The sequence below is a fragment of the Dermochelys coriacea genome, chromosome 1 (genome assembly GCF_009764565.3).
Source record: "Dermochelys coriacea isolate rDerCor1 chromosome 1, rDerCor1.pri.v4, whole genome shotgun sequence".
NCBI classification, from domain to species: domain Eukaryota; kingdom Metazoa; phylum Chordata; order Testudines; family Dermochelyidae; genus Dermochelys; species Dermochelys coriacea.
In genome coordinates this window covers 140,999,334-141,021,937 of record NC_050068.2, presented here as the reverse complement: position 1 = coordinate 141,021,937, position 22,604 = coordinate 140,999,334, and the positions used below count along the sequence as shown (strand labels likewise).

At 42.0% G+C, this 22,604-nt stretch overlaps 1 protein-coding gene across 9 annotated transcripts in view; it reads right to left on the bottom strand.

Annotated features, from left to right (window-relative positions):
• The window catches only part of CNKSR2 (connector enhancer of kinase suppressor of Ras 2), a 384,996-nt gene that overhangs the window by 230,827 nt on the left and 131,565 nt on the right, over window positions 1-22,604 (bottom strand). For all 9 annotated transcript variants that reach the window (XM_043504745.1, XM_043504743.1, XM_038375840.2 and 6 more), the window contains one exon: window positions 16,807-16,848. In XM_043504745.1, coding sequence (XP_043360680.1) covers window positions 16,807-16,848 — 42 coding nt within the window. The remainder of the gene's footprint in view (window positions 1-16,806; window positions 16,849-22,604) is intronic.

Below are 22,604 nucleotides of genomic sequence, written 5' to 3'. Positions count from 1 at the left end.
GTTGGCACCAAGTATTCTCTCTCTCAGGTGCTTTGTCGGCTGGTTCCTGCACATGTGCTCATGGTCTAACTGATCACCATATGTGGGATCTAAAATCCAAAAATCCCCCAGTCAGATTGGCAGAAAAACCTCCTAAATTACATCTTCCTCTGTAGCGCGTGGGTATGTCTCACTTGTCAGAATTATCTGGGTATAATTTACATAATCACTCTCTGCCTTTGTGGGGTCTTGGGCACTGGTGCACCTCGGTTCCTCCCATTATCTGTCTGTGACACGCAACACTCTAGACTCCTCTGGGCTGTAATAAATTGGTCTGATTTTAGTTGTTGAATTTAGTGTATGGGTGCTCAGTAGTGTTGCCAGCTTGTGATGTTCAGGGGGTCTGATTTGTGGTCCTTTCTGCTCTTAAACTCTATGACTCTAGCTTCCCATGCCTGGATGGGGGAGCCGGATTCCGCACCAGGGGACAGGAGCCATTGCTCCCAGATGAGCATGGGGTGGGCTCTCTCTCCAGCCCACCACCAATGACCCATCATTCAAATACGTTAAGGTCTGCCATAAAGAGGGTGGTGATCAATTGTTCTCCATGTTCACTGGAAGTAGCACAAGAAGTAATGGGCTTAATCTGCAGCAAGGAAGATATTAGGAAAAACTTTCTAACTATAAGAGTAGTTTAGTTCTGGAATAGGCTTCCAAGGGAGGTTGTGGAATCCCCATCATTGGAGTTTTTAAAAACAGGTTGGACAAACACTTGTCAGCAGTGGTCTAGGTTTACTTGGTCCTGTCTCAGTGTAGGGGGACTGGACTTCATGATCTCTCAAGGTCCCTTCCAGCCCAACATTTCTATGACTCCATTATCCCCCTGGTTGCAAAACCTGTTTCCACCACTGCTGAGGTATAGGGGGAAATTTGCATTGTTGCTGTTCATCTTGTACCTTCGCTGTGGATCAAGGACTTCAGTCTGCAAGAGATGCCAGCACTTTCCAGAGCTGAACATACTAATTTAAGAAACAAACATTTAATGAATTTTGAAGCAAATAATTCTTGATTTCTTAATACTTTCCTCCACAAACATTCCAGAGAGTTTAACAGTGGTTGCTTCTCAGGATCAGTTTGCATGTTTGGACTTAAGACCATATAAGACTTTGCCTGTTACTGTAAAGTAGCATGGAATATATCTTTACCTCACAGCTTTAACAAGCTTTCTCTGACCTTCCCAGTGTAAAGGGAAAATCTAGTAGGCCTGAACTAATAGGCCTAAAATTTTGGTCAAGCTAACTGTGTATATGAACCATAAGAAGAGAGTGAGGAAAATTCCATTGAGGGGCAATTGCAACAGCACAGCTTAAGAAATGTAACCATAACCTCTAGAAGTTAGAAAAAAACATTAACCACAAAGGAAACACCCATCAATAATAGGTAAAGCTTGTTTTGCTAAACTCCAAGTAAGGCAAAGCTACTGTTGAAGCTTGCACTACATGCCAAATAAGGAAAATGCTGTTGAAGGAAGAGGGTTTGAAAAATTGTGGTTTTCAGCAATATAAGCTCCTGTATTTCTGTTTATGCCAGAGCAGCTCCGGCTGACTCTCCCTGTATGCGCATACTTGAATAAAGCTGGCCTCAGGTTGTTCTGATCCAAACACAACACGTGGTTAATTTTTCACCACACCAGCCTTCCCTGGAGGTTGAAGCTTGTTTGATGCAAATGGAACTAGTGACTGAGGGGGAACAGGGAGAAACTAATTTTGTTTGTACTTGATGAAAAACAATACACTATTATTGAAATTGTGCATATGGGCAACCAACTATTTTGTCTCACTGTGTAAGAAAAGTAGATAAACAGCACAAACAGCACTTGTGTTAATCATATTATTATAGGCAATTTAGGAAGTTATTAGTATTCAATTCAACCAATTCAGCACAAGCTATATCACAGAAATGTTGAGTTTCATTGAAAACTGGTACCAATATAAAACACCTGTTTTCAGGAAATAGACAATACCTTTTATTATTTTCTAAAACTGCATTATGATTAAGGAAATTTTGCTAATAGTATTCATGATGCTTTATCAAACTTAATGCTATAATTGTTGATTCCCTACTGCCGTGAAATTTATGAACACCTGGCAGGTATTTCAGTTGTTGATATGTTTGCTGATGTAGCAAACAAATTCACGGAATCTAGTTGATCTTCTGTCTTGGGCAGAAAATTCTAGACATGCTCCATTTGTATTGTCCAAGAAAAAAGAAAGAGTAGGCACTGGATGAACTACTCTTTGTGCATCTTATCTTCCTGATTCACAGATTGTATTAGTGTTTTCTTATGAGCGCTTTCTGGACACAGGTTTGAATTTGTGACACGGGGGTGTGGGTGTGGGGGAAGTGGGTAAAGAAAAAGTGTTGTCAGAATGACTGGGCAAAGGAAAATGCTCTTTTCAAATAACCAGGAAAGCCTACAGGGAAACGACTGATGAGGAAAACTCTGCACTTCAATGTTGAAAGGTAAACGGTATGCTTCAAGTACAATATGAAAACAGCTAAAATAATACAACGGAGAAGCAGCAGCAAAAGTGACTAGGCCACCTTTACATCCTCCTTTTATCAGGGGCAAGCAAACAGCCCCCAGCACAAGTTAGAGAAGCCACAAAGCTACCCTAACTTATGATGGCTAAGACAAGTCCCCTTTACGGTAGTTGTCTGGGGTCAGTGGTGTGTGCCACACTCCAGTTCCATATTCTCTGGTGCCCATCAACATTCCCTAAATCAACTGCTCATTAAGGGCTATTTTAAAGGTCATTGCACCACCCTGGCGGCACAAAATGACCTTTCAGGAAGCTGAAGATCAGACCTGTAGTCTTACAAATAACTGCTGAACTTTCCAGGATATCCTGTGCTACAATGAGATCAACCAGTTACTGCATTCTAGTGAGCAGTAGAGATTTTACATTACTATGGTATTGACAAGATCACTAACAATAGTGGTAAAATCCTGTACTTTTATTAGTTCATTTTTAAATGTGCTTAAGTGTTTAAACTTGGTTCTAAAATAGCTAGTTTGTTTTTAAACACCCTGAATATGAATTTTATTTTAATTACAACTTAAATATTTCATAGTTCTCTAGCCAACAGAAAATGCTTCAAAATTTTTTTCCATCTTTGCAAAGTCAAATTCAACAGGAAAATTTATTTTGTTCCCCCTAAATGGCAAATGAATGATTATCCCAAAGAATTATACTGAGAAAAAATTGTAGAAAAGAACTGCTAAGTAGATTTTAGCTCAAAGTCTCCTTCCTATAATCATGCTTGCTTTGTTTTTAACATTTACAGCATCACTTCATGAACTAGATGCTCCCACCACATACGCATTACATAATTAGGATGGGAACATTTAATTATTCTCCACGGTGTTTGCACTTACTTCAGTATTTCAACAAAAATGTTCTCTGGCCAGACTTTCCATAACCAGGAACACAACTTCCAGAACTCCATTTTTACACAGATCTAGAACAGCTTTCCACGTTAATCTTTTCTGGAGGCTTCAGTATTTAATAACATGTCTCAAATTAATCAGTGTTATTTAAGGACTTTATATATTGATTAGGAATGTATCTACACAGTACAACAGATCTCCAGTTGTTTTAAATAGTAACTAAAACTGGTAAACAACACTTGTGAATTTTTTGACCCACTGGATTTCAAACCCCATTCTTCCCAGTTAAATAATTTCTAGTGTTCCTGTTGCTGTTCAGATTTATTTAACAAGTATGTCTTGCTAAGCAAAAAGGTAAGCTTGTAAAACCCATTCTGAGGCATCAGAGATCAATAAGGATGAACAGCTAAGAAGGAGGAAAACAATCGATTAATTGTGTGTTTTCCCTAATCTTTTTTTCTTTGATTCTTATCAGGTATTTGGTTTAATAACACAGAGTATTTTATTAGCTATGGTAATATTCTGATTCAAATTAAAAATTCCTTTGCTCTACTATTTGAAATTACAATTTCTTGAAAGGCAAAGAAATAGATTTAATCCCTGTTAATAGAAATAAAATTATGATTTACGGTGCTCATGGAGGCTATGTCTTCACTAACAGCAGCATGTAGAGTACATACACTGCATACAACCCCTAGCATAGGTATAAACAGGAGTGTAGACCATGAGGCACTGCATAGGTGAGAAGAGTACAGGTACACCAGAACCTCAGGGAATACACCATACAGGACTCCCTTCACATGAAAGCAGTGCCTCCCATGTCTACATTGCTATTTTTAGCAATACAGTGTCCCGATGTATCCCCTCTGCCATAGCTGTCCCCCGCAGCAGTGAAAGGCTCCAGCAGTGGGGAAGCAGCAGAGAAATGCTCTGACAGTACCCCGCTGCTGGAGCCTTTCCCCCACCAGAGGGAGCTGCCAGAAAGACTTCAACCGCAAGGAAAGGCTCTGGCAGGGGGGAGGAAGTGAGACACTAGGTTGGTAAAAAAAGCAGGGAACTGCTTGAACCTTTCCCCACTGCCTCCCACCTGCCAGAGCCTTTCCTCACCATAGTAAAAGTCTCTGGCAGCAGGGAACTCCTGGAGCCTTTCCAATTTGCTTCCTCTGCCAGGGTCTTTCATTGCTGCATGTAGCTACACATTACAGTGTGGATATAGCCTCTCTTTTCACTGAGGCATATAGCTACTTGTATCCTACACATCACTGACAGCATAGACAAGGTTGGCTGGTAAACATCACTTTAAAAATTGCTGTGATATTCAAAATTTAGTATCAATAAAGTAAGTTATTAGAATGTGATCTAACGTTTATACATAATTGATAACACATTTAAGTAGATACATGTGCAATTGAGCATTCTGCCCACTACAGCCTAAACTGTGATCTCATGGCCAAGGAGGTGAGGAACTAAGACAATATTCACTGGGATCTCAAAAACGACTTATGCTGTCAGAACTATAGCAGCTTTATTATTTCTTGTCTCATTAAAACAAATATAGGTCAGCATTATTCATGAAGAGCAAAACCACCATCTGAACTTTCCATGACTGTCCAACAATTAATGTCTTATGCTACCTAAATATTCAATTTCCTAGCCAAACTAAAAAACTAATGAGTGTCACTGCTGTAGCATAGCTAAGCTATGATAAAGCATCCAAATAATTTTTGTAACTGTGTACAATTACTCTGTTTTTGTCATTCACACTTTGTTTCTCTCCGTAATGATATTTAACTTGGACTAGGTTTTTTGGAGTCATCTGGAATCAAACATAAGTACTACCACACAAGATCGGACCAGAGACCCATCTAATCCAATGTCTGACTGTAGCCAGTCCCAAATGCTTCAGAGGAAGGTGCAAGAAATCAGAAAGTGGTTGATTTATGCCCTGAAGCATAAAGGTTTATATAGCTCATTTTTTTATCATATTTAGTGAAACTGTAGATGTTCTCATTATTCCATTTTTAAAAATGTCATCTAAAATATTGTTGGGAATTACATATTGTGGTAGTGAGTTCCACAGGCTAACTGGTATTTTCATCATTTGTCGATTTATTGCCTTTCAATTTAATTGAATATCCCTGTGTTCTTGTACGACAGAGAGAATTAACTTTCTCTCCACATATTTTTTTTGCCTCATCTTTCCTCTTATACACCTCTAAACTTTCTCTGTTTTTCTAATTATTCATGTGATTCTTTCCATAGCGCTAATCATTTTAGTCACCATTCTCTTGATCTGACCTCAAATTATTGCCTCATCTTCTTTCTACCCTTCTTCTCCACACTCACTGAGCACACCATCTACATCAGGTATTTTATATTTCTCACCTTTAATCCCATTCTTCAATACCTTAAATCTGGTTTCCACTCCCTGCGCTTCACTGAAACTGCTCTCATCCAGACCTTCAGTGACCTCATCCTAGCCATATCAAAGGGCTTTCATCTTCACTCTCCTTGAACTTTGACATTGTCCACTATATTCTTCTCAAAATCCTATCATTCCTAGGCCTTCCTGACCCTGTCCTCTCCTGTTCCCCCCACGCCCTCCTTCCCCCAGCTCTTGGATCACTCCCTCAAGGTCTTATTTGGCAAGTCTTTCTCCAAAACTCTCTCTCTTTCAGTGGGGGCTCCTCAGGCCTCTGCCTTACCTCTTCTCTTCTCCTTTCACACACACTCTCAGAAACGTGATTTTGACTTCCCTCTTTGAAATGACGACTCACAAATTCTGTGAGTTTGCTGCAGACCTGCTTTCCTCCATCCATACTAAAATTTCAGCCCCCTCTGACATCTTTTCATGGATGTCCAACTCCACCTGGCCAAAAGCAAGCTGCTGACCTTTCCCCAAAGCACTCCGGTCTTTCAATCTCGCTGTATTATTGCAGAGAGCACCCTTATCATCCTATTACTCAAGCCCATAATTTCAGTTTTATTTTCTGACTCTTTTGCCCTCTCCTTTGACAATACATCCAGACTGTATTTAAATCTCAACATGCCTTCCTGCACAACTTCAAGACCGATCCTTTCCTCTTTGCCCACGTTGCCAAAAATCCCAGCCAATCTCTGAACATCTCATTCCTTCACTACTTCAATCTTCACCTCTAAGGCCTCAATGCCTGCAACTCTGCTGCACTCAAATCTATTAAAAGTGTTGCTGCTAAGATAATCTTCCTCACCCCTCTCTCAAACTCCCTCCATTGGCTTTCCCTTTTTCCATTTATGAAGAACAAATTTCTCATGCTAACCATCAAAACTCTCAAAAATTGAGCCCTGCCCTACCTGTGTCTTCTATTATCTTATTACAAAGCCTGCTTCCAGTCTGGTTTTACCTACTATGCCAGCTTCAATCACCTGCTTGCCTGCTTCTGCCACATGTACCTTCACTCTTTTCCCTATGCCATCCCTCATATGTGGTAATATCTCAGAAGGAAAATCCATAAAGTCTCTGCCTTCATCTGTCTCCTCAAATTCATCAAAAAGCATACAGAACATTGCCATCTGATAACAGGTAGGTAGCTGGCAACTTGTGATCCCTGCTACTGATGAGAACCAAACACACTGATAGGATGCTTTGCATAGATTGCCTTTTGTTACCTTGTGATCCCCACCTCCCTGCTTGACCTGCTTCATTTTGTCTTTTAGACTGCAAGTTCTTTGGAACAGGTACTGTCATTTACTATATTTATACAATACCTTAGTAAAATGGGATTCTGACTCAGCTGATCTCTCTAAGCACCGCTGCAATATAAATGTTAAATAATATTTCTGCTACGTCTTTCTTTTGAGAGAGGGTGACCACAACTGAACTTCATGTTCCAGGTGAGTGCATAACATAGATTTGAATAATGGCATTACAGTATTCATGTTATTTCTATACCATCCTTTGCACATTCTAATACTGTTTGTTTTTTCAACCCCTATTGAGCAGTGAGTATGGAATTTCATTAAATTGTCCACAATGACATTCAGGTCTTTTTCCTGAGTGGTTACAGTTGAGTAAAACCCAGATGTATGTATGGAGTTTAAATTATGCATGGAAATGCACACTGAAAAGTATTTGTCAACAATTGCATCTGTATCCAATTTGCCTATTCACCTAGCTTTGTTAGATCCCTCTGAAGTTTTTCCACAATCTTCTAGTATGGACTATACTAAATAATGCTGTAGCACCTGTAACTACTGCCACCACTACTTTTCACCCTCTGTTTCAGACCATTGGTAAGCTCAATATATTTTCTTATTTTTATTTATATACATACATACATACACACACACAAATACAGGGTATTATCTTTGCGTGTGTAAGAAAAAACAGTTACCAACTTTTCTCTAGCTGTTGTTCTGCAAGATGTGTTGCACATGTCCATTCCAATGTAGGTGTGCGTGCCCCAAGCACAGCTGCCAGAATTTTTTCCCTTACTGGTATCCGTAGGGTCGGCTCCAGTGCATTCTGGTGCCAGCGCTCATAGTGCCGGTATAAAGGGACCTACCAACCCCATGCCCCTTCAATTTCTTCTTCCCAACTGACTCCAATAGGAGGGGATAGAGGGCAGGTCTTGGAATGGACTCATGCAACACAGCTCAAAGAACAACAGTTTTTTTCATTTTCAAGCGCTTGCACATGTCCATTCCAATATAGGCAACTCACAAGCAGTTGCACAGGACATGGGCTCAGACTTCAAGTACAAGCTGACTACAAGACTGCACAGCCAAAGTTGGCATCATCTCTGGCCTGTTGGATAATGGCATAGTGCCCTGAGAATGTGGGCACCAAGGACCAGATTGCTGCCCTGCAGGTATCTTAAATAGGAATTTGCACTAGAAATGCAGCAAAAGATGCCCAAGATCTTATGGAATAAGCAGTCAGGTTAGCCAGAGGAGGGACTCTCATGAGTTTGTAACATGCCTCGATACACAATGTAATCCCAAAATGGAATCCTCTGGGCAGAAATGGAGCATCCCTTTATTCTCTCTGCTATCATTATAAACAGCTGAGGTGATCTGTGGAATGGTTTTGGGCATTTGAATATAAAATGTCAAGGCCTGTCTAACATCCAAGGAGTGAAGGAGTGTAGGCGCTGTTCCTCCCTCTTCGCATGCAGCTTAGGGCAGGATACTGGCAGAAAAATTGCTTGGCTGCAGTGGAATTGTGAGACTACTTTCGGGAGGAACTTTGGATGCAAGCGCAGCTGCACTTTGAAGAAGATTGTATATGTGGGTTCTGATGTGAAGGATTGGCTCTCCGAAACACTCCTAGCCAAAGTGATGGCCACTAAGAAGGACGCTTTCCAGAAGAGGTACAACAGCGAGCATGTTGCTAGAGGCTTGAAGGGTGTACTTATAAACTTTGACAGGATGAGGTTTAGGCACCAAGAAGGAATCGGCTCCTTTGCCTGAAGGTACACCGAATCCAGGCCTTTGAGAAAACTGATTACTATTTTGCGCGAAAAGACCGATCTTTTGTCGATCTTAGGATGCAAGGCTGAAATGGCTGCCAGGTGGACCTTGATTGAGGAAAAGGCCAGACCTTGCTGTTTCAAGATCAGAAGATACTCCAAAATAAGTTGTAATGAGGACTGTGCAGGAGGAATGCCACACTGGAAAGACCAGGGGGAGAATAGTTTCCACTTTGCCAGATAAGTCACACAGGTCGAAGGTTTTCTACTGCCCATTAAAATTCTACAGACCTGCTGCAAGGATGCTTGCTCTTCAGGATTCAGCCATGGAGGTTTCAGGCCATCAAATGAAGAGAGCTGAGGTTCATGTGGAGCAGCCATCTGTGGTCTTGGGAGATCAGGTCCCAGTGTAGCGGAAGCCAGACTGGAATCTCCACCAAAAGGCTTGACAGGGTGGTGAACCAGTGCTGTCTGGGCCATGCCAAGGCTATGAGGATGACCCATGCTTAGTCCTCCTTGATCTTCAGCAGAATCTTGTGTATCAATGGACTGGGGGGAAAGGCATAATACAGGTGAGTTGTCCACGCTAACAGGAAGGTGTCCATAGGAGAGCCCAGGCTGCGGCCCCACAGAAAGAAAAATTGATGGCATTTTCTGTTGTCATGGGTAGCAATCAGGTCTATAAGGTGAGTCCCCTATCTTTGGAAGATGTCCCTTGCAACGTCTGGTCGAAGCGACCACTTGTGGTGAGTGGAGAAGGACCTGCTGAGGCAATCTGCAAGTTGGTTCTGTGTTCCTGGCAGGTAAGATGTTTCTAGATAAATTGAGTGTGTGATGCAGAACTCCCACAGCCAGACTGCCTCCTGACATAAGGGGGAAGAACACGCTCTGCCCTGTCTGTTGATGTAATCAATGGTGGTTGTATTGTCCGTGAGAACTGAAACTGTCTTGTCCGTAACGTGGGGTGAACCACCCTGAGTTCCCTGATATTGATATGAAGAGAAAGCTCTTCTTGGGATCACAGACCTGGAGTCCTGAGGGGCCCTAGGTGGGCCCCTCAACTCAATGCCTAGGCATCGGAGACCAGGGTCACCAATAGTTGAGGCCTTGAAAAAGGTACTCCTGCACAAACTGTGCTTTGGTTCAACCACCAGTCAGTGAATCACAAGGGTCATGGTGTTGCAAGGGTGAATATACTCTAGCCAACTAGACCTGGAGAGGTCTGACACATAGCTTGTGTGTTATACCACATATGTGTATGATGCCATGTAGTCCAGAAGGCTCAAGCATATCCAGACTGTGGTGACTGGATGGGTCTAAAGGGAACTTCTGTTCGAGACCAAGTGAAAATAATCCTCTAGAAGTAAGCTCTTTCCCATACAGAGTCGAGAACTACCCCTATGAACTCTATCCTTTGTACAGGAATAAGGGTGGATTTCTGATAGTCGCTTAGTAGGCCTAAGGCCCAAAAGGTCGATCAGATGAAATGGATGTTGGATTCCAACTGAGCTCTGGACCTTGATAAGCCAGTCATCAAGATATGGGAATATAAGAACTCCCTTTCTCCTGAGGAAAGCCACGACTACTGTCAGACATTTAGTGAAGATCCATGGAGCGGCTGACAGGCCAAACAACAAGAGAACCAAGAACTGGTTCACAACAAATTTTAGGAATCTTCTGTGGCTTGGAAAAATTGATATGTGGAAGTATGCATCCTTTAGATCAAGGGCAGCATACCAATCCACGGACTGAGCAAAGGAATGATGGAAGCCAAGGAGACCATGCAGAACTTCAAGCTCTTGAGATAGTGGTTGAAATGATGCAGGTCTAGGATTGATCTGAGACCTCCTACTCCAGCTTCTGGAGATTAGGAAATAATGGGAATAATATCCCTTTCCTTTTAGATGATGTGGAACCTCTTCCATGGCTCCTACCCAAAGGAGGGATTGGACTTTTTGTTCCAATAGTTGTTTGTGAGAAGGTTCCCTGAAGGAGGATGGGTGGATAAAAATTGGAAGGTATAACTAATTCTTTTGTGCTTAGAACTCAGCGGTCCAAGGTAATGTGGGACCAGGCACCGAGGAAATGGCAGAGTTGGTTGTAAAAGGGGGTAACTGGATCCAGAACTGAAGGGATTGAGATGTCGTACTTGAGCGTTTTGTAAAAACGAGCGCTTCAAGCTGCCCGAGGGCCTCGGGCAGATTGTGTCAGCCCTGAGGAGGAGGTTGGTGGACGGGGTCTATGTCTGAACCCTTTGTTCTTCCTCTTCTGCTGGTCTTGCCTGGCAGGTTCCGTGAAATAGTGTCAGCCTGTTGAGGACTATAGTGTTTTCTGGACACTGCCAGTGTATAAACCCCAGAGATTTTAGGGTCACCCTGGAGTCCTTAAATCCATGGAGTTTGGTGTCTGTTTGCTCTGAAAAGAGTGAAGGCCCTTCAAATGGGAGATCATGGAAGGTTTGCTGTACCTCCTGAGGAAACCCCGAAGACTGTAACCATGAGTTTCTGCACATGTTAACAGCTGTGGCGTTCTACCTGGCCACAGAACTGGCAGCACCCAAGGCTGCCTGCAGGGAGACCTGGGCTAATGTCTTCTCTTCGTCAATTAACAAAGAGAACTCCTACCTGGCATCTTGGGAGAGTACATCCTTAAATTTTTACATATTAAAATCAGAGAGACCTAGTAAAGCATTGTGACTTTGTGAACTTTGTGACTTTGTCCTCACCCATAACTATTTCACATTTGGGGACAATGTATACCTTCAAATCAGCGGCACTGCGATGGGTACCCGCATGGCCCCACAGTATGCCAACATTTTTATGGCTGACTTAGAACAACGCTTCCTCAGCTCTCGTCTCCTAATGCCCCTACTCTACTTGCACTACATAGATGACATCTTCATCATCTGGACCCATGGAAAAGAAGCCCTTGAGGAATTCCACCAGGATTTCAACAATTTCCATCCCACCATCAACCTCAACCTGGACCAGTCCACACAAGAGATCCACTTCCTGGACACTACGGTACTAATACGCGACGGTCACATAAACACCACCCTATATTGGAAACCTACTGACCGCTGTTCCTACCTACATGCCTCTAGCTTTCATCCAGATCATACCACATGATCCATTGTCTACAGCCAAGCTCTACGATATAACCGCATTTGCTACAACCCCTCAGACAGAGACAAACACCTACAAGATCTCTATCATGCATTCCTACAACTACAATACCCACCTGCTGAAGTGAAGAAACAGATTGACAGAGCCAGAAGAGTACCCAGAAGTCACCTACTACAGGACAGGCCCAACAAAGAAAATAACAGAACGCCACTAGCCATCACCTTCAGCCCCTGAGCTGTAGCTCACGAAAGCTTATGCTCTAATAAATTTGTTAGTCTCTAAGGTGCCACAAGTACTCCTTTTCTTTTTGCGAATACAGACTAACACGGCTGCTACTCTGAAGCCCCCAACTAAAACCTCTCCAACGCATCATCAAGGATCTACAACCTATCCTGAAGGACGACCCATCACTCTCACAGATCTTGGGAGACAGGCCAGTCCTTGCTTACAGACAGCCCCCCAACCTAAAGCAAATACTCACCAGCAACCACACACCACACAACAGAACCACTAACCCAGGAACCTATCCTTGCAACAAAGCCCGTTGCCAACTCTGCCCACATATCTATTCAAGGGACATCATCATAGGGCCTAATCACATCAGCCACACTATCACAGGCTCGTTCACCTGCGCATCTACCAATGTGATAGATGCCATCATGTGCCAGCAATGCCCCTCTGCCATGTACATTAGTAAAACTGGACAGTCTCTACATTAAAAGAATGGACACAAATCGGACGTCAAGAATTATAACATTCAAAAACCAGTCGGAGAACACTTCAATATCTCTGGTCACTCGATTACAGACCTGAGGGTGGCTATCCTTCAACAAAAAAACTTCAAAAACAGACTCCAGCGAGAGACTGCTGAATTGGAATTAATTTGCAAACTGGATACAATTAACTTAGGTTTGAATAGAGACTGGGAATGGATGAGTCATTACACAAAGTAAAACTATTTCCCCATGTTATTTCTCCCCCCCACTCCATCCCCCACTGTTCCTCAGATTTCAGAGTAGCAGCCGTGTTAGTCTGTATTCGCAAAAAGAAAAGGAGTACTAGTGGCACCTTAGAGACTAACAAATTTATTTGAGCATAAACTTTAGTGAGCTACAGCTCACTTCATCGGATGCATTCGAAAATGCTCAAATAAATGTGTTAGTCTCTAAGGTGCCACAAGTACTCCTTTCCTTTTTGTTCCTCAGATGTTCTTGTTAACTGCTGGAATTAGCCTACCTGCTTGTCACCATGAAAGGTTTTCCTCCTTTCCCCCCCTGCTGCTGGTGATGGTTCATCTTAAGTGATCTCTCTCCTTACAGTGTGTATGATAAAACCATTGTTTCATGTTCTCTGTGTGTATATAAATCTCCCCTCTGTATTTTCCACCAAATGCATCCGATGAAGTGAGCTGTAGCTCACGAAAGCTTATGCTCAAATAAATTTGTTAGTCTCTAAGGTGCCACAAGTACTCCTTTTCTTTTTTCTAGTAAAGCATGCTAGTTCAGTATTCAGAGATCTAGCCCATCTGTCTAATAGGCTTTTCAGCTAAACAAGTCCACCTTTTGGGGGAACTTTGCCTTGGGTGTGGGGCCCACTTGACATTGACAGTCCCTCTCATTGATGGCCACCACCACTAGGGACCCTGGAGGAGAGAGTGAAAACTGAAATTAATACTCTTTGGCTCATGCGCAGTATTTGCACTCAGTCCTTTTGGCCGTAGGAGGAAGGGAAGAGGAATCAGCCAGAGCACTCTAAGCAGATCCATGATTGTCTCATTAAGGGGTAGAGCCACTCTTGAGTGGCCTGCTGCTGACAAAATGTTCAGTAAAGTGTGTGTCATCTCTTTGAGCATTTTGGCTCGGATATCCATGTTCAAGGCCACCCACTTCAATAAGTCCTGGTAGGCCTTGTGGTCATCTTGAGGTAAGGACACATCAGTATCCATCACTGCCTCATCTGGGGATGAGCAGGAAGAGGCTAATGCTGGTTGAGGGTCCTCCACCTCTTCCTCTGTTTCGAATGAGACCTGTGGGATATCCTCTTGAGGTTCAGCACCAGAATCCAGGTTGGGGGTCTCGCGGCATGGTACCAGATTTCAGAGTAGCAACCATGTTAGTCTGTATTCTCAAAAAGAAAAGGAGTACTTGTGGCACCTTAGAGACTAACAAATTTATTTGAGCATCCGAAGAAGTGAGCTGTAGCTCACGAAAGCTTATGCTCAAATAAATTTGTTAGTCTCTAAGGTGCCCAAAGTACTCATTTTCTTCATGGTACCAGAGGTGCCCTACTTTTCGAGGCCACAGAATATGAACACCTTGAAATGGTACCCTGGCTCGGGGGAAACCCCCCTTGTTCCAAAAAGACCATTGCATGGGTGCTGGTCCCCACGGTCCCGGACGCCAAGTGTTCAGGGGCAGCATAGCGACTCAAGCAACAGCAGAGTAGAAACAGAGCTGGGAGTAGTGCTGGCCGTCCTGATGATGGTGAGAGTAGGATCCCTCTTCAGACTCCAATAATGAAGACGAGCTGTGGTCGGGAGACCAAGGTGGTGCCAACCCTCTTGGTACCAGTGAACAGCACCATGGAGAGGCCCAAGCTAAGGCTACCATAAGAGGTTTTCTCCTAGAGGGTGGCCGTAGTGCCACACAAAAGCTGAGGAATGGCTCTCTGTTGCTCATAGGTACTGGTGGTGCCGAGTCCTGAATCTCCAGGGACCCCGGGACTGGGAGAATGAGTAGGTCTCAAGCAGCCACAAATGCTTCTGGGGTTGACAGTACCGCAAACTGACTGGTACGCTGTCTGCTGGAGGATGGCACTTCCCATACCGGAAACAGCAGAGCCTACGGGGGTACTGAGGCTGGCGGAGATGGCTGCTGTAGTGCAGGAGAAGGAGAGCAGCCCGACACAGGTCTCACTTCATCCAGAACCCCTTGCCTGCTTCCTTTTGGCATGGGGGAACAACTCTTCTCCTGGTGCTCAGTGCTGCTTCTTAGGCACCAGTAGGAGAATCAGTGCCAAACTGGTGGGAGGAGCACTTCACACCAAAGCTGAAGTGTTTGATGCTTAGCCCAAACACTCCAATGTTGGTCTTAGGGCTGCCTCCATGAGGAGGACCTTCAACCTCACCTCCCGGCCTTTCTTCGTGTGGGGTCTGAAGTCCCTGCAGATCTGGCAACAGTCTTTCCAATGAGCTTCCCCTAGGCACCTGAGACAGCTGGAGTGCAGGTTGCACAAGGGCATCGACTTGCCGTAGGAAGCGCAAGGCTTGCAGCCTGGTGTCCTAGACATATCCTGGCACTGGGGAATGGACAAGCTTCTCCAAGCAAGGGCAGAGGCATCCAAAACTTACTAACTACTTAAACTACTAACTAACTAACTCAGTAAACTACAATAGCTATATACATGAGAAAGAGAAGAAAAACCAGTGGGAGAAATTGCCTGAGTAATGAGGGAAGTTCCAGCAACAGTCACAAGCGGTAAGAAGGAACTGAAGGGGCACAGAATCGGCAAGGTCCTTCCTACTGGCGCTATGAGCGTGCAGCACCAGAGGTAACCGACGGATACCGCTAAGGAAAAATAATCCAGCAACTGTGCTTGGGGCAAGCACACACCTACATTGGAAAGGACATGTGCAAGCATTCGAACAGTTCCAACATGCAGCATTTCAACTTTTTGCCAAGGCTGCACCATTAAAAACTTCATTATTTAAATGCTTGTAGAGATCAGTCAGTCAAAGATGACAAAGTCAGGCTTACTACAAATGCTCATACCTTTTGTCCCACAGAGGAAAAATGTCAGTGCAGCTGAAGAATTCAAGGAGACTTTTTTGTTCTGCAGTTATTGTAAAATCAAAAGTGTCAGCAGCCTAAAGAATTGCTCTTGCTAGGCATTTGATTTGGGAGCATTTAAAAAAATATTTATAGAAAATCTTTTGTACAGCCTCATATCCGGCGAAGTAGAAATGAAGATAATTTACTTGAGTACTTAAGTAGCATAAAGAATAGGTATCAAAGTCTATCTGAACAGTGAAATAAAAAGTATGTTGTAAGTGAAACCAATTCATTACTTGCTCTCAGGAACAGCACTATTTGTGGCTGACTTTAGAAACATAGTCAGTATTAACTCAATACCTTCCAAAATATAGTTATAGTCTGACAAGCAATTTTATACTAGGGTTCCACGTTCATTGCCTCAATTTCCAGAAAAACTTTGTTCACATTTTTGTCTCCTCACCCCCTCCATTGAGCAGCCCTTCAACCGTAAACTGCATTTTGAAAGTCAGACGTATTATCAACAGCAATAAAGATTATGCAAGTGGAACATAGTAAGCATTTCTGCTAATGATACATGAGCTAGGAGGGGTAGGTTTCATTCTCCCATAGTTTTATTGGGTCTGCAGTGGTAACAGGAGTAAAAAGTAGTATAAACTTTAAACTTTTTCACTGAAGTAAACAGATGCTACTGTGTATGCCTAGAGAGCAGATTTGTTGAGTCAAATGTCCTTTTTCTGTGACCATAACCACATTTTAATATCTGTTGGTATCAGCAGAGATAGGCCCAAATCAGAGTTTGAATTGAGATGCAAGCTTCTCCAAAAAGGGATATTCAGATCCAGCGTCCTGCTTCAGGCATCTCTCTACTTATTTGCTAATGATTCCCTATGTTGCTGGTTATTTAAAATGATGCATCGTGCCCAAATTAGTTCACCAGCACCAGACACTACTGCTAGGAAAAGAAAAGATAAAGTCATGGGTGTTACAGAGTGGAGATGAGTGTTTATAGAAATCCAAGGACTACTCACCACATGAAGAATTTTATTCTCCGTTTCATATACTGTACAATCCTGAAAAGAGAAAGTAGATGAGGGATATTAAGTCACTAAGTAAAACATCCCTTGGAAAATTGCTTTTTTTTAAGGTTAATCATACTGAAAAATTTACAGAGAAAACCCCATTTCCATGTCCCAACTATGATGGAAGGATTTATGTAACCCAAATACAGAGAGTAGAATAAGAAGGAAATCCTGAGTAGCAAAGACCTATACCTCTGGTTCTCCACCTTATTTTTGTTGAAATCGCACAAGATGGATTTTATTCCCCTCTCCCTAATATCCTTTTATGCCATGCCCTACTACAGTCATGGCTGGCTGGCGTCTTTCTCCTCACCCATCTTTTTTTCCTCCTGCTTTCTCATTTTATCCTTACTTTTCCTTAATATCACGGAAACATCTCCCACCCACCAAAAACCAAAATGTAACCCAGCAAACATTTCACTCGATTTAAAATAGGTGTGAGAGGCTAAAACATTTCTCTAGTGCAGAAAGCAATTGTCCCTTCCATTCCAATCTGATCAAGGAAATAGGGAGAGAGGGAGTTGAATTATCCACAATACACTGAGTTGAATCATCATGTTTATGTAGCACTTCAGAGAGAGAGAGGGGGCAAAGTTTAGAGAAGAGAAAAGGTGAGTTGAATCATCACCCATGGACTTGAGTGAGTCAGACTGTTACATACACAGAGCAGACTCGGGGTTGTACACACGTGATCACTTTGCAAAGAATGTAAGGTGCTATCAACAAAAATGAGAAAGCATAGAAAGGTAGAGGATAGAAGATTCAGGGGTTGGATTTTCTGCAGAAAAGGATCTACAGGTTACAGTGGATGAGAAGCTGAATATGAGTCAACAGTGTGCCCTTGTTGCCAAGAAGGCTAACGGCATTTTGGACCATGTAAGTAGGAGCATTGACAGCAAATCAAGGGATGTGATCATTCCCCTCTATTTGGCATTGGTGAGGCCTCATCTGGAGTACTGTGTCCAGTTCTGGGCCCCACGCTACAAGAAGGATGTGGAAAAATTGGAAAGAGTCCAGCGGAGGGCAACAAAAATTATTAGGAGGCTGGAGCACATGATTTATGAGGAGAGGCTGAGGGAACTGGGATTATTTAGTCTGCAGAAGGGAAGAATGAGGGGGGATTTGAGAGCTGCTTTCAACTACCTGAAAGGGGGTTCCAAGGAGGATGGATCTAGATTGTTCTCAGTGGTAGCAGATGACAGAACAAGGAATAATAGTCTCAAGTTGCAGTGGGGGAGGTTTAGGTTGGATATTAGGAAAAACTCTTTCACTAGGAGGGTGGTGAAGCACTGGAATGGGTCACCTAGGAGGTGGTGAAATCTCCTTCCTTATAAGTTTTTAAGGTCAGGCTTGACAAAGCTCTGGCTGGGATGATTTAGTTGGGGATTGGTCCTGCTTTGAGCAGGGGGTTGGACTAGATGATCCCCTGAGGTCCCTTCCAACCCTGATGTTCTATGATTCTATGATTAGGGACAGAAATCCTGGCAGATACAGAGACTAGGAAATATAGGGAAGAGAGAAGCAAAGAAGAAGAATATTTTTGTGCATATGAAATAAAATGTACACTGTTGAAAGCATTACTCCAGTTTCAGATGGATTCTTTAATCTCTACCGTAATACAAATAATAATTCAAAAAATGGTGCTCATATTTTAGGCCTTACATTTCTTAAATGTTTTTCCAATAGTGCAGAGAGTACAAGATCAATTTTGGGCAGATATACCAGTGTGGGCAATTCTAAACCATGAAATACTTCTGGTGCTAATCGTGGAAGAAAAAAAAACCACACCCAAAACTAACCTGTTCTTAAGTTTCACAGAGTAGAACCAACAGGTTAACTTGGGAACACTTTCCTAATAATGGCTGTTTGTATTGGCAAGGCATTGCTAATAATATAGCCAAATAAAAATCTAGCCAAATAAAAAAAATCTAACCATTATATGCAGACATCAATGAAGCATCTGCATTCTTACTTGCAAAAGACACGTTTCACTTTTAAATGTGAGAGGGTAAGTAACATTTTCAATTTGGATATATTTATGTTTTGCAGGAATCATTTTGCAAAAATAGCAATAAGAAACTGCAAAACATTTTAGCAACATTTAAAAATCCAAGTGTCACCGAGCAGACAGTAAACTATTCAAATTAGTTATCTACTCTGGAGAAAATGCTATTTTTCTTTATATGCCTGAATTACATAATATTGAAAACAAATAACAGTTCAAAATGAGCGTACTTAAATTATAATAATTAAAATATTTTTTCTTCACTTAAGTAAAACACGAATGACTATATAGCAAATATTTTAATAGCCAAGAGGAAAAACTATTAAATTGTGGGTAAATAATATAAGTCACTTATGATGAAATATCTATAGATATTTTAAGTAGAAGTGCTAAATTACACAATAATTTACTCTAATTCCATATTTTAAACCATTTTAAAAACACACACAAAAGAGAAAACTAAATGTATAAAATAATGGATTTATGTGGGCTTCGGGTTACAAAGTTTGTCTGCTGTTGCCCCTTCTTCCGTTTCATCCCAAAATGAACCAATCGGAAACTTTGTATCTAGGTGGTCATTGAGAAGCAGTGCTTTTGGTATTGGCAATTCAGTGTGACAATCAGCACATCCTCAACATGCCCAAACCAGAACAAAAATATTATATTTTTAAAAAAAACAATATTGTTTATTACAAACAGCAGAAGACTAGCAAGGATCAATATCAATTGCCACGCTGTAATGTAATAGTTAAATAAACATTAGAAGAAACCATATGTCCTGGGTTTGGAATCCAAAGAAAGGGGAACAAACTGTCTAGTTCTGACAGACCAATAACTAGAATGCTAGAAATTGAAAACCAACTGGGAAATTCTTAGAATTAGATTTCTAGGTCTGAACAGAATAACATGGCCAAATGGACTTATACTTACTGCCAGTCATACATGTACGATGAATGGACTCACCAGCCCAAGCTTTATTGTAATCCTGAAACTCCCCCAAAAGACACGCCAAAGCTGAAAAAGCAAAAGGCTGTATCTCAAGGCTTGTCTATATACAAACACTTACGCTATGTCTGCACAGTTCGGTCAATAGGGCTGTGAATAGCAGCGGGCACCAAAGAGCTGCATTGTAAGTCCTCTAGTTTGCATTAATGTAGTCCTGTTTGAAAGGAGCATGAGAAAGGGCGCTAATGAGTGATGGTGAAAGAGATCAGGTGATGGTCAGAAATGGGGGACTCTGCGAGAGAGAATGCACATGTGCAGTGTTTGGTAAAGACCATGTCAAGTTAACAGCCTTTTTGCTGAATGGAAGAGTTGAACAAGGGCTGCAGGTCAAATGAAGAGGCTGGGGCGAGGAAACGTGCAGCTAAGAAAACAGATGGGTCATCAACATGGAAGCTGAAGGACTGAAGTTAAGTGTAAGAGATGATAAGGAAGAGAGTGACAGAAGTCCAAGTCAGAGAGGAAGTCTGATGGGGGAGGAACTAGGTGCACAGTAGATGACAAAAACATGGAGGGAGAGAGGAGAGGAAAGTTGGATAGACTATTGTTCAAAAGGAGAAAGAGTTGGAAGGGAGAAGAAGGAAGAATTGGAAGCAGTAGGAACAAGAGAGCAGAAGCCCAGCACCCTCACCACAGTCTGATCCAGAGCAGGGAGAATGAGAAAAGAAGAGGCCTCCAAAAGAGAACAGCTGCAGAACCAGTAACATCAAAGGATCTATTTTCTCTACAAGATCCAGGAGTGGGAGAGAGCAAGGCATGAACAGTTTGTGGATGGCTGTGATCTTTTTTACAGATGGAGTGAGCGTTCCAGAGAGAGCAAGAGAAGGGTAGGGTAGGGGCAGCAAGAGGTTGAGAAAAGTGGCATGAGAGGGGCAGAGGTGCTGGTAGGGGCAGGTGAAGGAAGTGAAGATGTTGGGTGGAAGGGAGGAGTCAGGGTTAGGGAAAATGTCACTAGAGGTGAGGAGTTGGTGGATGTAGCATATCCTAATAATTTAGGAGGTGTTCCTGAAGTCAGTGAAACTTGGCAGGGATGCAAGTGCCCAGGCATGCTAGCAGATCCTAATGCAGGATCAAGGTCTTGGGTTCATCTAATCTAAATCCCTGCCTCATAGCATGTTTCATTATATTGTTTCTAGCTATCCCTGTAAATAAGCATTTCACTTTCTTGACCATCTCCAACAATAATTTCACAACACTACAAACTTAGTGATTTTTTCCTAATATTTAAACTAAATAGCTTCTGCTACAGTTTCAGTCTATTTCTTTTTGTTCTATCCTCACCAACTGATCAGAATAATTAATGCCAGTCACCTTTATAACATCCCTTTAGAGAGAAGGAAATATTGGCCACTTATTATGGATACTCTTACAATTTGCAAGTATGGCTTTTCATATCCATTTCATTTAACAATTTAAAAAACTTGAGAACTGCAAAGTGTTGCTAACGGCACAATCAACACCTAATTAATGTTTTTAATACCACACCACCCACAGCTAGAGAACCTTTCTTCCCTCCATACCTAGAGAGTTAGCCCATGTCCCACTGCTAAAAATTCCCCTCAAAAAACTATTCAATTAGGATATTTGAATATTGAAATTAAGTTGGCTCACAGCTCATGTACCAGTTGAAGTTAAACTTTTTTTCTCTTTAGAAAAGCTAGTATGCATATAAACTGTCACCCACAGCCAAGCCGTACTCCCACAAGAGATCACAGTTACCATTTCTGTAAAACAATAGCACGATTACTCCTTTAAGCAGAATACACATGAACAGAATGATTTTTTGTTCTACACTAACGCTCTGCACTTCAAAATTTTCTTAATGGACAAATTTTAACTGACCCTAGGCTATTGGACCCTATTAATACCATTTCAACTAAAACAGCTGAACAAGGTTGATGGTTACTACAAATGGGTGAATACTGCGATATCCGTAAAGCTAGAGCTACTACACATATTATATGTACCAGAAAAATCAAAAAGGTTTTTTTAGTCTATGTGATGTGCCAGATCCCTAGCTAGTAAAATCTGGCATAAGCTAGTGCACACTGATTTACATCAGCCAGGATCTGGCCCCATATTTATATTTCAGAAAATCCAGCTTGTGCTCAAATAAATTTGTTAGTCTCTAAGGTGCCACAAGTACTCCTGTTCTTTTTGCGGATACAGACTAACACAGCTGCTACTCTGAAACCAGCGAAGGGTTTATCTCCGAAATAGTACATATCCCATCATCAGGCATCAAAATGAAAAGGATTGATGAAATTAATTATCATCAGGCTCCAGTGGTCTCTCCCTCCAGCCCCTCCACAAATAGCAGGAACAGCAAGAATGAACTCTATAAAAGCAGCTGGGAGCAAGCTAAGTATTCACAACATGAAAGGAAAAGTAAGACTCAAGATAGAGAGGGGAGGAAAGGATTACACATGTGGAAGAGGTTACAAAATATAAGTAAAGGTTAAAATGTAACAAAACAAAAGAAGCATATGGAAAAGTAGAGTTGGTTTACTTTAGATTTTAATGTAAATGAAAATATAATTTTAATATAATTAAAAAAGCTTTGTAAACTTCAGTACTGAAGCACTCAAACTGCACTCGTCATATTCCTCAAACATTCTTCTGCATTCTGTCTATTAAGATAGTAAGGTATTTAGGACAGAATGAAACTCATCTGCAAAGTGCCTACCTTGCTTTGGGTATTACAGACACAATAGAGAGTTTAAAGAGAAAGTGAATCTAA